Source organism: Phoxinus phoxinus (genome assembly GCF_949152265.1).
Source record: "Phoxinus phoxinus genome assembly, chromosome: 4".
In the NCBI taxonomy this organism is placed as follows: domain Eukaryota; kingdom Metazoa; phylum Chordata; class Actinopteri; order Cypriniformes; family Leuciscidae; genus Phoxinus; species Phoxinus phoxinus.
Window position 1 is genome coordinate 39,497,065 of NC_136879.1, and position 14,940 is coordinate 39,512,004.

Sequence of the window (14,940 nt, forward strand, 5' to 3'; positions counted from 1 at the left end):
TGTGCCTTTAATAAGAGATTTGGCATTTGGCACTGATTCTTGATACTCTGTTGCTTTCTTCTGTTAAATCAGAGTTCACTTGGACTTCTTTTAACAACACTTATTTTCATTTTAGATTGGCTGGAGATAAAACCGCAAAAACATGAACTGAGTGAAGCAGAGGAGGAACAGCAGAGCATCAAAACCCAAAGAACAAAAGCCAATAATCTGCACACTTGCCCTCAGTGTGGAAAGAGTTTCAGTCAAAAAGGAAGCCTTAAGACACACATCAGAATTCACACTGGAGAGAAACCGTACAAGTGTTCATATTGTGGCAAGAGTTTCACTCAGTCTGCACACCTGACATCACACGAGCGAGTTCACACTGGAGAGAAGCCGCACAACTGTACTCAGTGTGAGAAGAGTTTCATGAGTGCCAGAGGTCTCGGATATCATCTGTACATTCACACTGGAGAGAAACCATTTAACTGTGATCGGTGTGGTAAGAAGTTTAAAATGTTGTTACGTCTACAACAACACTTGATAGTTCATTCAGACGAGAGGCCTTATGCGTGTTCTCTCTGTCGAAAGAGTTTTTCAAGACTGGTTCATTTTAAACGGCACCAGAAAACACATGATGACGTGAGAGATCATGTGTGTTGTGACTGTGGGAAGAGCTTTACTAGAGCCGAATGTCTGAAACAGCACCAAAGAATTCATACTGGAGAAAAACCTTACAAGTGCTCATCTTGCGAGAAGAGATTCACTCAGTCTGCAACCCTGAAATCACACGAGCGAGTTCACACTGGAGAGAAGCCGTACGACTGTACTCAGAAGAGAGTTTTGCCCAATCAAAAACTCTAGTGATTAGTGCTTTCAGGGAACTAATGTGAGTTTCAGATCAAATAAATGTATTGAAATGTGAATGTCATCTACTTTTTCCATTGCATTTGCTTCCATTTATTCGTGGTCACAGGACTGCACACAAAGACTTGAAAAGAGTGCAAAATAAATTGTTTGTCACATTTCTGTAGTGAGATTACTCGTAGTCATACCTCATCGAGTCTCCATGGTAAGCCAGTGAATTATTTTACTTCATTTTTGAAAGTAAACATCTTTAAATGTATATATTACGTCTTATAATATACATTATAATATTTCTTATAATATATATAACCGTTATGGGGTGGGGTTGTTACACCAATTTGACGCTGGGAGAATGAAGGGACATGTTTTTAAATTGACCAAATTAAGTTTGTGGATGTATCTTCTTTCACGCTCTATGGCAGGCAGGGTGGACATATAATTACTTGATATGTTTAAACTTAGTGATTTCTTAAGTTATTCACGCCTGCCGGCTGTGTACGGTTATTTTGTGACGCTGTTTTGTATTGAAGTCTAGTTTATTTTCCCCTAAAAAGGGGCGGTGACGAAATTGACAGTTAAGTTCCCGGATGTGCCGGTAGTACGTATACTAATAGTAATACCCTTTCACACTCGAGCAGAAATGCCAAAAATATCAAAATTGCCCCCAAATGTAAGATATAGGTGCAAAAAATCCCATTACAAGTTTTTCCTGTGTCTTTTGGTGATCAATAAAGTATAATACGATCAAGCAACATAAAAACAAGAGTGCTGTTTTCCTGAATATGGGTGCAAACATGAAATTGAAATTTGAAAATGTTCATCATAGCTTGAATTAATTTTAGACAATAAAAGTCTGTCAACGGAAAGAGATTTTCTTTGGTATTGACGACATTTGATTAAACAACAACATTGTGTTGTGGCTAATTTCACCAAATGAAAAGAATATGCGGCTCCTTTAAGAAGAACGACACCGTGCGCACTGAGGATGCGCAGAAGAGAGAAACGCGAAAGACGAGACGAGTGCTGACAAACCATGGACTGTTGTTGCTCTCTGGCTGAAACTTTCAACAGTTGAAGCTGAAGGTGTTGCCTGTTTGAGGATTTTGTCGCCAAATTTCTCGGCTTTCTCATTGCTGCTGGGACCTTTATGAACGTTTTGTGACAAGGAGCTATTTTGGCAAGACCTAACGTAAAATAAAAAGTAGCGATTTTTTATTAGGGGTTATTTTTTCCCGTATTTTACATAGACCTACACATAGTCAAATAAACACATACGGATTTTTCAGTGTGGAGAAAACCAACAGTAAGTAACGTTAGTAGAGAATTTGTGTGTGAGTTTGCATTTTAGCGTCTTTGTTTCCCTAGCGACGGAGTGTGAGATCATGCGCTGTAAACCCGTCGTGTCGAGCTCACGTTAGCTCGTTAAACGCAAATATAAGGCTGAATAGAAAACAATAATTATCAATGGTTCTGTCCAGGTTGTACCTAATGATGAATAAATAGCGAGAAGCATTTTCAGTTGCTCATGGTGGAATTGTTGCTTCGTCTTGCTAAAGGGCAAAATACCCATCCTCCAGAAGCCGATATTGATTTTTTTTATTTATTGGAATTAATATACCATTTCATACATTATAAGAGCTTAGTAGCTAGACATAATATTGTAAAACAATATTAGACGAATCATTATTTAATAATTATAGCCTAATGTTACTTTATAAATTAATATGTGTAGCATATTATACATAATATAATCCTAGTCATATACCATTTGTGACATTTTACAAAGGAGTTTAAAAAATAGTTGATTAACAGTGACTATAATGCACACAGATAGAACAGGGGTTCTTTAGAGATAAACAAAACAGTCAAATGTAAAATAATATAAAATAAAATAAAATGTGTTTTGTTGCAAGTTCACATACTTGAGCTTATGATTTATTGTTTAAACCTTATTCTTTATAAACTGTCATTAGGGGAAGATGAATGGGACGTGGGTGTCACTTATTTTGCCACACTGAAGGTGGGGGGACTTTTTCAACATACACATTTTTAGACGTGTATGTACTTTGTTTTCATATAGTGGTTCATATTACCTGGTAATTTATCACTAATTATAGTGTAATAATTATTTTGGCAGAGAGTTTTTCACTGACCATGATTGTTGACACCAATAAAATATGCTTAATGTTCACACTTTACAGAAGATATCATCAGCATAATGAATAAGGTGAAAACAGGGAAACCAAGTATTAAAAATGTAAATTCAGTAACTTCTTTTTGTATTTGCCAGATCTGGTGTCCCTCCCACTGCAATTCACCAATAAATACTGGGAATATTCCCATCATCCTACAAGAGAAGGACAAACTCCAGGAGTAGCAGCTGAAATCTGTGTGACTGTTAAAGATGGAGTTTATTAAAGAGGAGATTGAAGACATGAGGGATCCAGAACCATCCAGAATAAAACATGAAGATACTGAGGAACAAATAGGTTGGTGTTCATTCTTGATTATTCATTAGCTACGTTTACATGGACACCTTTTGTCTCAGTCTGAATGAATTAAATCCGATTTATGAATCCGAACGTTGTGTTTGAACACTAAATAAAGTGATTGGGTTGATGTGCATGTCACAAGCTTCAAATCGGAGTTGATTTTTATAACATGATGTGCACACAGAGTTTCCCGCTGTTTGCACATACTATTCGCCTAAACTATCCGCCTAGTTTTAAAAAGCAGACTTAATATTTATGTATTTCTTAATGTATTACATTAAGCTGTGTACCGTGCTGCTTAAAGGACAAGTTCGGTATTTTACACTTAAAGGAGAACTCCGGTCAATTTTAACATTGAGCTCAATTTTTAGTAAATTTGGAGTGCTGTCAATACAGAGAACAACGACAAAAATCGGTGTTGCCTACACCGTGTTATCCTATTTTTAAAATTTGCACCCTATTGACTTGAATGGGGCAAGTTTTAAACCTGCTTTTATCCTCTTAACATCCTTGATGTGTCATACAAGTGCCCAGTCATGTGAGTGATTCCTTCAGAGTGAACACGAGTGAATCTGACTGCAGTAGATGTGAAAGATATGAATAAAAATGATGTTAATTCAGCCAGCGCAAATACCTGTATTTACATCCTGTTTTCGGTGGAAGTCCAAAGTAGTCGATTGTCGAGTTCACGCGCGTGATCATAGTAACTAAACCTATGCGCGTGAACTCGACAATCGACTACTTTGGACTTCGACCGAAAACAGGAACTAAATACAGGTATGTGCGCTGGCTGATAAAACATCATTTTTATTCATATCTTTCACATCTACTGCAGTCAGATTCACTCGTGTTCACTCTGAAGGAATCACTCAACATGGATGGGCACTTGTATGACACATCAAGGATGATAAGACTAAAAACTGGTTAAGTTTAAAACTTGCCCCATTCAAGTCAATAGGGTGTAAATTTTAAAAATAGGATAACACAGTGTAGGCAACACCGATTTTTGTCGTTGTTCTCTGTATTGACAGCACTCCAAATTTACTAAAAATTGAGCTCAATGTTAAAATTGACCGGAGTTCTCCTTTAAAGCCCTGTTTACAGATAGTTTCTGATGAAATAGAACGGTTAAGATTAAAGTTTGGACACATGCTGCTGTCCCGAGAATTTTCGGTTTCTGTGGTAGCGCCCTCCCATCTCCACAATTGCTGAAGGAACAATCCTTCCTAAAACGCATTAAACTTTCGTTTACAAAGACGTGAAACTCACCGAGTGGTCAGGGGTGTTCACTGATATGCTCACACAAAAATCGCTGCAAAAGATGCTTTCCAACAGGTTTTATCGTAGTTTTTGTCCAACTCCATTGTCTTGTACCTCACAGCACATCCAATACAAGTCAACTACGATAAAACCTGTTGGAAAGCATCTTTTGCAGCGATTTTTGTGTGAGCATATCAGTGAACACCCCTGACCACTCGGTGAGTTTCACGTCTTTGTAAACAAAAGTTTAATGTGTTTTAGGAAGGATATTTCCAGTGCACCTATGCAGCCATTGCGAAAAGCGAAAGAAAAAGAAAATTCTCGGGCCAGCAGCATGTGTCCAAATTTTAATCTTGACTGGTCTATTTCATCAGAAACGATCTGAAACCAGGGCTTTAAGTGTAAAATACTGAACTTGTCCTTTAAATATTAATCAAGCTGTAAAAACGCCTCTTCCCGCGCCCAAAACAAGCCGTCTGTGGATGAGAGTCCGAAACATGGACTGGTGGGACGTTGTCCTGCTCCTCTTCACAGACGATAAGTGGGAGGAAAATTTTAGAATGACATGACAGTCATTTATGACACTTCATTCAATAACAGCTCGTGTCATACGTCATTACGCCATTCCTTCATCATTGCACATGCGCAGTACTTTCCGGTTTCGGTTTTCAATCCGATCAAGTGTGTTTACATGTCCTCTCGATCGGATTAGAAAAGGTTTAAACCGCCCCTTCCAATCCGAATGAAATTTTAATCGGATTAGGCCAGTTCATTTCGACTGATGTGGTTACATATGACTGACTCAGTCCGATTACAATCGGATTATTAGGGTCCATGTAAACGCATGATACAGGAATACATCTAAATCATAACCTTGTTTCTAGCATTTTTCATTAATATTTTTATCATATTAACAAATGAATGACAGAACTGACCTTTTTCACATCAAAGATCTGATATGGGATACTAACTGTTACCTTGGGTTTTTTTTCTTCCAGAAAGCAAGGCTATCTTACCGTCAAAGATACCCTGAACTCTCGGTTGATTAACCCAAACCTTGCTTACTGGTTACAAAAACGCGTCCGGGAGTAAATTCAGCCAATCTAGAGTATGTTCAGGGTTAAAACACAAGACATGCTCAACAGAGCGACAAATTAACGAGTCACCATGAAACGGACGCTAAGAAAAAGCGTGCCATGCTACTTCTTACTTCTTCTTTTGTTTAATGGTTATGTACATAAATTTACCACCTATCTGGTGGCCACAATTAATTTTCAATCTTTTCATTTAATAATCTTTAATCAATGTGAATAATAATGATAATGATATTGTTTGTTTTTAATGCTAATTTCTATTATAAAAAGAAAGACTGTTTAAACTAAATAACACTCTGTGCTTGCAAAGATAACATGGCTGTAAAAGTTGAGTAATTTTGCCTGGGTAAGATACATTAAATAGGTTTATTTATTATAGAAATACATTGTTGCATAGAAAACGTCCTGTTGCAAAAATAAAAACATCTGAATGCAGACCAACGGTGTGTGAGATGCGAATTATCTTATTGTTACAAACCTTTTAAGTCTAGGGAGAATAAGGTGTGCAACATCAAAATACTGAACGTGTACTGGAAAACATCTCACACAAACCAGTCTAATTTAAGTAGAGATCATTTATTACAGTGAGAAACGAGATGAAAAGCACACCTCAAAATAAATGTACAAGTTACATACAAATCATAACCAAGAGTAAGGTTCACAAAAGAAAGAGGTAAAGAGAAAAGAACTAGACATCGCCAAATCAAAGAAAGAAGCAAAACCAAAACCAATCTTACTAGAAATAAACAAAGCGATTTCTAATCTGACTAAGTTAACATTCATCAAAAACAAAAAGATCTTCAGCGTCAGAAACGCCCTAAATAAACTACTCTTACTACAAAACGATAAATACGAAGAATGGCACGTGTCGCTAGTGTTCTATACACAATTCACATATCACATGATATCTCACCTGTTCTTTTCTCTTCCCCGTTTATCAGGGTTGTGGACTCGAGTCGCATGACTTGGACTTGACTTGGACTCGAGTCCCAAATTTGATGACTTGCGACTCGACTTAGACAACAATGACTCGCGACTTGACTCGGACTTGAGCCCTGTGACTTGGATAGACTTGACCTACCTTCTAAAACCACAGATCAGAGTTGTAATCGCTGTAGTATAGCACTGTATCATTAACGCATGTTTAAAGCGCTGATTAGCGCGGCTTTCGCACTTTTGGCACTGAGCCAGAGAGCGCTTGATAGAGTGCGTTCAGCAGCGCTTATTAGTTGTCATTTATCACACGTTCAGACAGTTTTCAACCAAATAATGTTGTTTTTTGTTTTGTTTCAGGCATTTAAATACACTAGTACTAGCAAACTATTTATAAAAAAAACACTGCAGTGTCTAAGTAAGCGGAAATAATAATTTCTAATATAATTTTGAGACATTTTCCCCCCCACATCAAACGCACATTTTAACTATAAAGTCTTCTCCCTGTTCACCAGCCACTCACTTTCTTTCTTTCGGGAGAAATAGATAGATTTACGTTTTGTATATGACAGGCACGTAGCTCCAAAAGGTTTCACGTGACGCATGATATGTCGCCATGGAAATAGGAATGTTCTACAATTACTGTCACGTTAACAAAATAATTTAACCAGGGACTCAATATTTTAACTTAATGTGTAGCAAATCACATTTAATTTGCCCAATGAACAGTTACTTTTATTTTTAAATCTGCATTGCAAAAAAAGCCTTTCTGAAATTAGTATACATTTAATTTACTACAGTAATTAACACTGAGACACTAATTTGTGCAAAAAGCACTAATGACTTGATTCAAACTTGAAGCTTATAATTGACCGTTCGCAAAGCCCCGCCCTCGAACGGTTCTTGTCCAATCCTAGCTCAGCAACTGTAACTTAAGGCTGATTTATACAGAGCCTCTACGCAATAGAGCTTAGACTACGCGTTGGTTTTCATTTATACTTCTGCGTCGTTGTTCGCGTTGACGCGCAATTACACATGCAGAGTGAGCGTGTGAAACCCGAGGGAGGGGTTCTAGCAGACCAATCACAGCGCTTGCGTCCGCGTAGAATTGACGCGTTGTTAAATTTTTTGAGAGGTGCACGTCAGGGTACGGCGAAGGGTACGGCGTATGGTACACGTCTATGCGTATGCTACGCCGTACCTACTGCGCGCACCCGACGCAGAAGTATAAATTGGCCTTAAGGAGAAGGACCTCCGTCAAACATTGCGATTTCAGCAAGATAGTGAAACGATGCACCTATGGCAGTGAGGTCTGCACGGGCTTAAAACTTAAGACCCGACCCAACATTACGGTTATATTTTAAGCCTGACCCGAGGTCCGTTTCTAACCTTTTTAAAAAAATTTCATATGCTGTATTTTATGATTGCTTGCAACTATGATTAAAAAATAGGCTACATGTACAAACACTGTTTCAATACGGCACTGCGGCCCCTCATCAGTCAGCAAACAAGAGAAAAAAAAGAGAAAAAGCACGGACTTACTAATTACGAAACTTTGATGTGGTTGAACAGGTACACAGTCACAAATTCCTCTGGAACTCAAACATTAAACTTCAAAACAAAGTTTGCGCAGTTGCACAACTATTTATACAAATATATCCTTCTCAGTAGGCTGAGTTATGAATGAAGTACAGCATAGAGAGTTGATGGTTTCAGCGCGTCCTCTGATTGCAGTGTTGTGACTGAAATAGCGCGCGCGGGAGCACATGCGCAAAACAGTTTAAATGATATATGATCAAATAAAAACGATTGATATATAATTTTACAAAACTGTTTTGTGCATGTGCTCCCGTGCGCTATTCTGTCTATACTTTCTGTCATGCCCTGGAGGATATGTCTGCTGCATTACTCCAAAACCAATCACCTAATGTATGGAGCTCAACCCAGCCATGGCTATGTGTCTGGTTCTCAATTGTTTGACGGGCATAGTAACAATAACTAAGGGGCGTGGCTTTTGCGAACGGTCAATTGAGGACTTGCAACTTGACTTGGACTTGCCTGTCTTGACTCAGGACTTGACTTGGGACTTGTCTGTCTTGACTCGGGACTTGACTCGAGACTTGAATGCAAAGACACGAGACTTAAGACTTGCAAAACAATGACTTGGTCTCACCTCTGCCGTTTATAATAGGTTTCACAACCAGAACAAACATAAAACGGCGAAATACCCACAGAGAAAAGACGGCCCAAACGAGCCTCCAATCACCAATACAGAAAGGGGGAGGAAGAAAACAAAACAACCCCAGACAAATAACATAGGACGTAACACTTATAATAAACATTACCTTGAATTAAATAAGCATTACCTTGTTTTAATAGTGCTTTATATATAGATGTAACTGCAGTTAGTCGCACCAGCAGGAAAAATGGTCGCAAAAAAAACTCTGAAGCAAATAACCCTGTAACAGAACCTGATTTGGAGCAGGTTATGTTCGAAGAGTACATTTTTTGCTCCGTTTTTGGAACCGAAAGTTTATCCGCTTACCCTTAAACATACCCGGGTATGTCACATAATCTGCTTTCTGGAATACTCCCCTGATCTCTTGTTGTCTTTACGTTAGAAATGTTAACTTGACTTTTCACATTTATTCTCCTTGAACTGATTCAAACTACCTAATATGTTTATTTTAGACCAGATTGAAGTGATGGAGCAAAAACACAAACTGAACGAAGTGGAGGAGAAACATGACTTCAAAACTCAAGGAACAAAAGCCAAAAAGCTGCACTCCTGCTCACAGTGTGGAAACAGTTTCCAAAATCAACGAAACCTTAACAGACACATGAGGATTCACACTGGAGAGAAACCGTATACATGCACTCAGTGTGGAAAGAGTTTTTCTCAAGCATCAAATCTCAGTCATCATCTGCACATTCACACTGGAGAGAAACCATTTAACTGTGATCAGTGTGGGAAAGATTTTAATTCGTCTTCAAATCTAAAAAAACACCTGAAAATTCATTCAGACGCGAAGCCTTATGTGTGTTCTCTCTGTGGAAAGAGTTTTTCACGGCCTGACAGTTTTAAAGTGCACCAAAAAACACATGATGAAGTGAGAGATCATGTGTGTTGTGACTGTGGGAAGAGCTTTACTACATCTAGTCATCTAAAACAGCACCAAAAAATTCATACTGGAGAAAAACCGTACAAGTGCTCATATTGTGACAAGAGTTTCAGTGCGTCTGGAAACCTGAAAACGCATGAGCGAGTTCATACTGGAGAGAAGCCGTACCATTGTACTCAGTGTGAGAAGCGTTTCAAAGAACCATCGGGTTTAAAAATTCATATGCGCATTCACTCTGGAGAAAAACCATTTGACTGTGATCAGTGTGATACAAAGTTCATTTCGTCATCACATCTAAAGAAACACCTGAAAGTTCATTCAGGCGAGAGGCCTTATTTGTGTTCTTTCTGTGGAAAGAGTTATTCAAGGCTGGATCATTTTAAACTGCACCAGAAAGCACACAGTGAAGTGAGAGATCATATGTGTTGGGACTGTGGGAAGACCTTTACAACAGCTGACTGTCTGAAACAGCACCAAAGAATTCATACGGGAGAAAAACCCTTCAAGTGCTCATATTGTGACAAGAGTTTCACTCTGTCTGGAAACCTGAAATCACACGAACGACTTCATACTGGAGAGAAGCCGTACAAATGTACTCCGTGTGAGAAGAGTTTTAGACATCTATCAAGCCTTCACGCTCATAAGAAAAATAGTTGCAAGTAATTAACATAACAAAATGATATTCTGTGAGTTTGTCCTAAAAGCACTGTATGATTAAAGCTAGGGTAGGCAATTTTTTTTAATAAACACTTTTAGTTGTACTCTCTTTACATCCTGATCAATCTGAATAATAGAAGTGGTCTAAATATTAAAACATGTAGGCTACATGACGTTTGCCTTTACATGCACATGAACTTTAATGACATCCCATTCTTAATCCGTAGGGTTTAATATGGAGTTGACCAACCCTTTGCAGCTTTAACAGCTTCAACTCTTCTGGGAAGGCTTTCCACAAGGTTTAGGAGTGTGTTTATGGGAATTTTTGACCATTCTTCTAGAAGCGCATTTGTGAGATCAGGCACTGATGTTGGACGAGAAGGCCTGGCTCGCAGTCTCCGCTCTAATTCATCCCAAAGGTGTTCAATCTGGTTGAGATCAGGACTCTGTGCAGGCCAGTCAAGTTCCTCCACACCAAACTCGCTCATCCATGTTTTTATGGACCTTGCTTTGTGCACTGGTGCGCAGTCATGAACCGGAAGGGGCCATTCCCAAACTGTTCCCACAAAGTTAGTAGCATGAAATTGTCCAAAATGTCTTGGTATACTGAAGCATTAAGTGTTCCTTTCAGTGGAACTAAGGGGTCAAGCCCAATCCCTGAAAAACAACCCCACACCGTAATCCTCCCTCCACCAAACTTTACACCTGGCACTATGCAGTCAGGCAAGTACCGTTCTCCAGGCAACCGGCAAACGCAGACTCGTCCAGTGGCGGTTCTACATTGAATTACACCCTGGGCGAGACCCCCTTCGAGGGGCTTATCTTTTATTATTAATAGTAAAATTTGGTCCGATTTTCCCATTGCGTCTGTCGTTGCTATGCAACCATGCACTGCGCTCTCCACAAGCACAAAGAAGTTTTAGTAGCTAATTGGATTTCCACCACAGAAAAATGCTTGCTGAAGCTCTGCTACAAGATTTATTTACAGAGAAGAGAAAAACACCCACGGTGTTTGGGTGCACCCCCATACTGAAAAGTTTCGATTTTTTTCATCTGGCTGCCCCTGGAAAAAATGAGCGCGTCGCTTCAATTATGAGCGCGCTTCCCGAACTCGAGCGCGCAAAAGACGCGATATGTGAACATATAAAGCAAACTTTATTGGCGAGCTACCTCCAATCAGCTAACGTTACTGGTGACTCGCGAGCGACGTGTTGGAGACCCCCTTTACATAGCTTATGTGCATGGCAGACGGCACCTTCTCAGCAAGCAGGGGCGCCAATTTGCCAATAATTGGAATGATATATAATAGATATATATAAAAAAAAATTATTGCCGCCCCCCATGTGACATGAACAAATTCCGCCCCGGGCAGCCGCCCGGTTCGCCCGTGCCTAAAACCGCTACTGGACTCGTCCATCGGATTGCCAGACAGAGAAGCGTGATTCGTCACTCCAGAGAACACGTCTCCACTGCTCTTGAGTTTAGTGGTGGCGTGCTTTACACCACTATATCCGACGCTTTGCATTGCACTTGGTGATGTAAGGCTTGGATGCAGCTGCTCGGCCATGGAATCCCATTCCATGAAGCTCTACGCCAAGGCTTCTCAACCCTTGTTCTCGAGGGCCACTGTCCTGCAGAGTTTAGGACCAACCTTGATCAAACTCACCTGCCTGTAGCTTTCCAGTAATCCTGAAAGGCTTAATTAGCTGGCTCAGGTGTGTTTGATTTAGGGTTAGAGCTAAACTCTGCAGGTCAGTGGCCCTTGAGGACCAGGGTTGAGAATGCCTGCTCTACGCACTGTTCTTGAGCTAATCTGAAGGCCACATGAAGTTTGGAGGGCTGTAGCTATTGACTCTGCAGAAAGTTGGCGACTTCTGCGGACTGTGCTCTTCAGCATGCGCTGACCCCACTCTGTGAGTTTACGTGGCCTAGCACTTCGTGGCTGAGTTGCTGTTGTTCCCAATTGCTTCCACTTTGTTATAATCCCCCTAACAGTTGACCGTGGAATAGTGAGGAAATTTCACGAATGGAGTTATTGCACAGATGGCCAACTTTCACTGTACCACGCTTGAATTCACTGAGCTGAGAGCGACCCATTCTTTGCAAATGTTTGTAGAAGCGTCTGCACGCCTAGGTGCTTGATTTTATACAAATGTGGCCATGGAAGTGATTGGAACACCTGAATTAAATGATTTAGAGGGATGTCCCAATACTTTTGGCAATATAGTGTATATCTTCTGTGGAAGTCTCAGGGCCAAACAATTTTCGTCCAGTCACTGCATTCGGTCAGAATGCTATGATTCGATGACCTATCTGCCTGTCAACATATGTATTTCCATACCTCCACGCCTCTGCTCTGCACATGTCATCAGCTCGTTCATTAAGCCTTGTAGACAGACGTCATTCACAGAGTGCCGCAAACAAACAGCAACTGCCTTTTACAGTTCCTCTTGAGCCAAAACAAAGAGATTATGCTGCATTTACACCATGTGGTAGCCATAATTACAAGATGGCAATCCGCTACTTTCTACCCGAACACTTTGGAGACACTCTGAAGGGAGGGTGGGATCTCATGCTTTCAAAGTGCTATTGCTAGTCTCTCAGAAATTGCCTACCCTACTTTTAATTTTGTGAATTTAGTGAAAGGTTTGGAGAACAGAAACAACATTTTGTCTGTCACAGTTCTGGCTGTCCACTGGCCTTCCTGTGAGTTTTTTTCTTCCTGTGAGTTTACACGACAATGATGTACTAAAAACAGACGACAATGTTGTCAAAAAGTGTGAAAATGACTAAAAAGGCTGCATTATGCATGCCAGGCCAGTAGTTTGAGATGTCACTTTGTCAAGGAACGCCCCGCGAAATCATAATACGGTTTCAAAAGTTTTCGTTTTCAGGCCCCCAATACGCTGTTGTGGTTTAAATAAACGGCCAAAATCCATAAAATGTTTTCCATTTTCAGTTGAAAAAAGTGTTGTGTAAACATTGTTGTGTCTTGTCTTCCATTTTCTGTGTTTCTGTTTCCATAGCAACACTAATTGTTCAGCTCACATGCTGATTGTCTTCACCTGTTTATTATTACCTGCTCCATATATGTACTCCTCTGTTTGTCTTGGCTTTTGTCAGATTGTTCATGCGGTCCTGGATTGTTATGGCTTTCTCTGCCAGGTTGATCTTCTGTCGCCAAGCCTTTTCTATTTTTTGTTTCTCAGTAAATCTGCGTTCACACTACCAGCGACAAAGCGACACGATACCATTCATTCCAATGGAGAGTGGGCGATTTCCAGCGACACGAGCGACAGTGACCGCTGGCAACCGGATGGGACATGTACAGCGACTCGACAAAGTTGAGATATGTTAAACTTTTATGCAAATGAATAGCGACTTTCGGGAGCAACAACCAATAGGAGTGAAGTCAGTGCACGTGATCCGTCACTCTTCAGTGCCGAGTCCATTTTATGTACTGATTCCATTTAGACTTTTCCTTTCAAATGTTTTGTTTGTAGCGGCAAGAAAACGGATTTGTTGTCTACAACATGGAGTAACATAAGTGAATGTCACTCACAAACATTACTAGGCAACCATGGTGTGAACGCCCACTAGCGACGTCACCGCCAGCCACTGGCGACATGCAGCAGCAATGTCGCTTGTCGTGTGAACGCAGCTTAAGCTTTTTTTCTTTCTTTTTTTTCTTTTGGACTTATCTGTTTTTTTTTCAGTGTACTCTGACTCCGGCACCTTTCTCCAAAATTCATAATTTAATTATTTAGCCCAGGTCATTTCCAGCACTTGTTTTTCCTCCGCTGCAAATCAACTGAACTTGGTTGTTTCTGTTGAACAGATTTGTCTCTATATGGGCATTTAATAAACTGTTAATTCAACTCCCTCTGCATTCAAGTCTACAGTTGTGTGACATTGTCTTGATTGATCTATTTATTGAACACAGAAAATATTTGTTATCATATTAATGAGTTTAAAAATACTAAACACTAAATACTGTGGTTAATATATTTGAGATGTACAGTATTATTGTAAAATCAACCCACATTTCAAAATTAGAGGACATGTAAAAAGTATGTAATCATAAAAAGATCATACAAATAATCATACAAAGAGGTTGGAGTTATTTTTTATCGTTTATTATTAAATGATTAGGAACAATAAAGTACCAAAGTTTCAGTTCACCAGACTTTTTTTGTGGGGGAAAAATAGACGTAAATATTAACAATAAATAATTTGTTGATCATTTGTCTTATTTTCTGTTTTTAAAGATCCTGGATTTACATGACAACAGAATTTCAAAACTGGGGAATCATAATGGTGTTTATTAAACATCACTTGTTTTTTTTTTGTTACTGAATGAGAAACAGAACAGCTGAAATTAAATGTTATCCATAGGCTCTGTATGATAAAAATTTGTATTTCACTGACTTTATGTGACTTCAAGTAATGCATTTGTCCATTATTGCAGTATTTTAGTGAAATGTTTTAACCTGTTCTTATAGTCAGGTTTACGCCATATTGAATTTAACAAGGCTC

The 14,940-nt window shown here is 39.5% G+C and overlaps 3 protein-coding genes across 6 annotated transcripts in view; all 3 read left to right on the plus strand.

The window, feature by feature from the left end:
* The window catches only part of LOC306997057 (uncharacterized protein), a 33,135-nt gene extending 18,777 nt beyond the window's left edge, over nucleotides 1-14,358 (plus strand). Inside the window, exons 1-4 of one of the 4 annotated variants that reach the window (XM_079610107.1) lie at nucleotides 1,809-2,149; nucleotides 2,820-2,866; nucleotides 3,137-3,335; nucleotides 9,317-14,358. In XM_079610107.1, coding sequence (XP_079466233.1) covers nucleotides 3,251-3,335; nucleotides 9,317-10,410 — 1,179 coding nt within the window. In that variant the 5' untranslated portion in view covers nucleotides 1,809-2,149; nucleotides 2,820-2,866; nucleotides 3,137-3,250 and the 3' untranslated portion in view covers nucleotides 10,411-14,358. Of the gene's footprint in view, nucleotides 1-1,808; nucleotides 2,150-2,819; nucleotides 2,867-2,898; nucleotides 3,336-9,316 lie in introns of those variants that run through there. The other 3 variants (XM_079610105.1, XM_079610108.1, XM_079610106.1) reach the window with 3 other exon arrangements.
* Nucleotides 1-14,940, plus strand: part of LOC306997074 (uncharacterized protein) — a 268,793-nt gene that overhangs the window by 198,254 nt on the left and 55,599 nt on the right. The gene's annotated exons all lie outside the window — the stretch shown is intronic.
* The window catches only part of LOC306997061 (uncharacterized protein), a 58,562-nt gene that overhangs the window by 23,681 nt on the left and 19,941 nt on the right, over nucleotides 1-14,940 (plus strand). The window contains exon 3 of the mRNA XM_079610118.1: nucleotides 116-719. The gene's annotated coding sequence lies outside the window, so the exon portion shown is untranslated. The remainder of the gene's footprint in view (nucleotides 1-115; nucleotides 720-14,940) is intronic.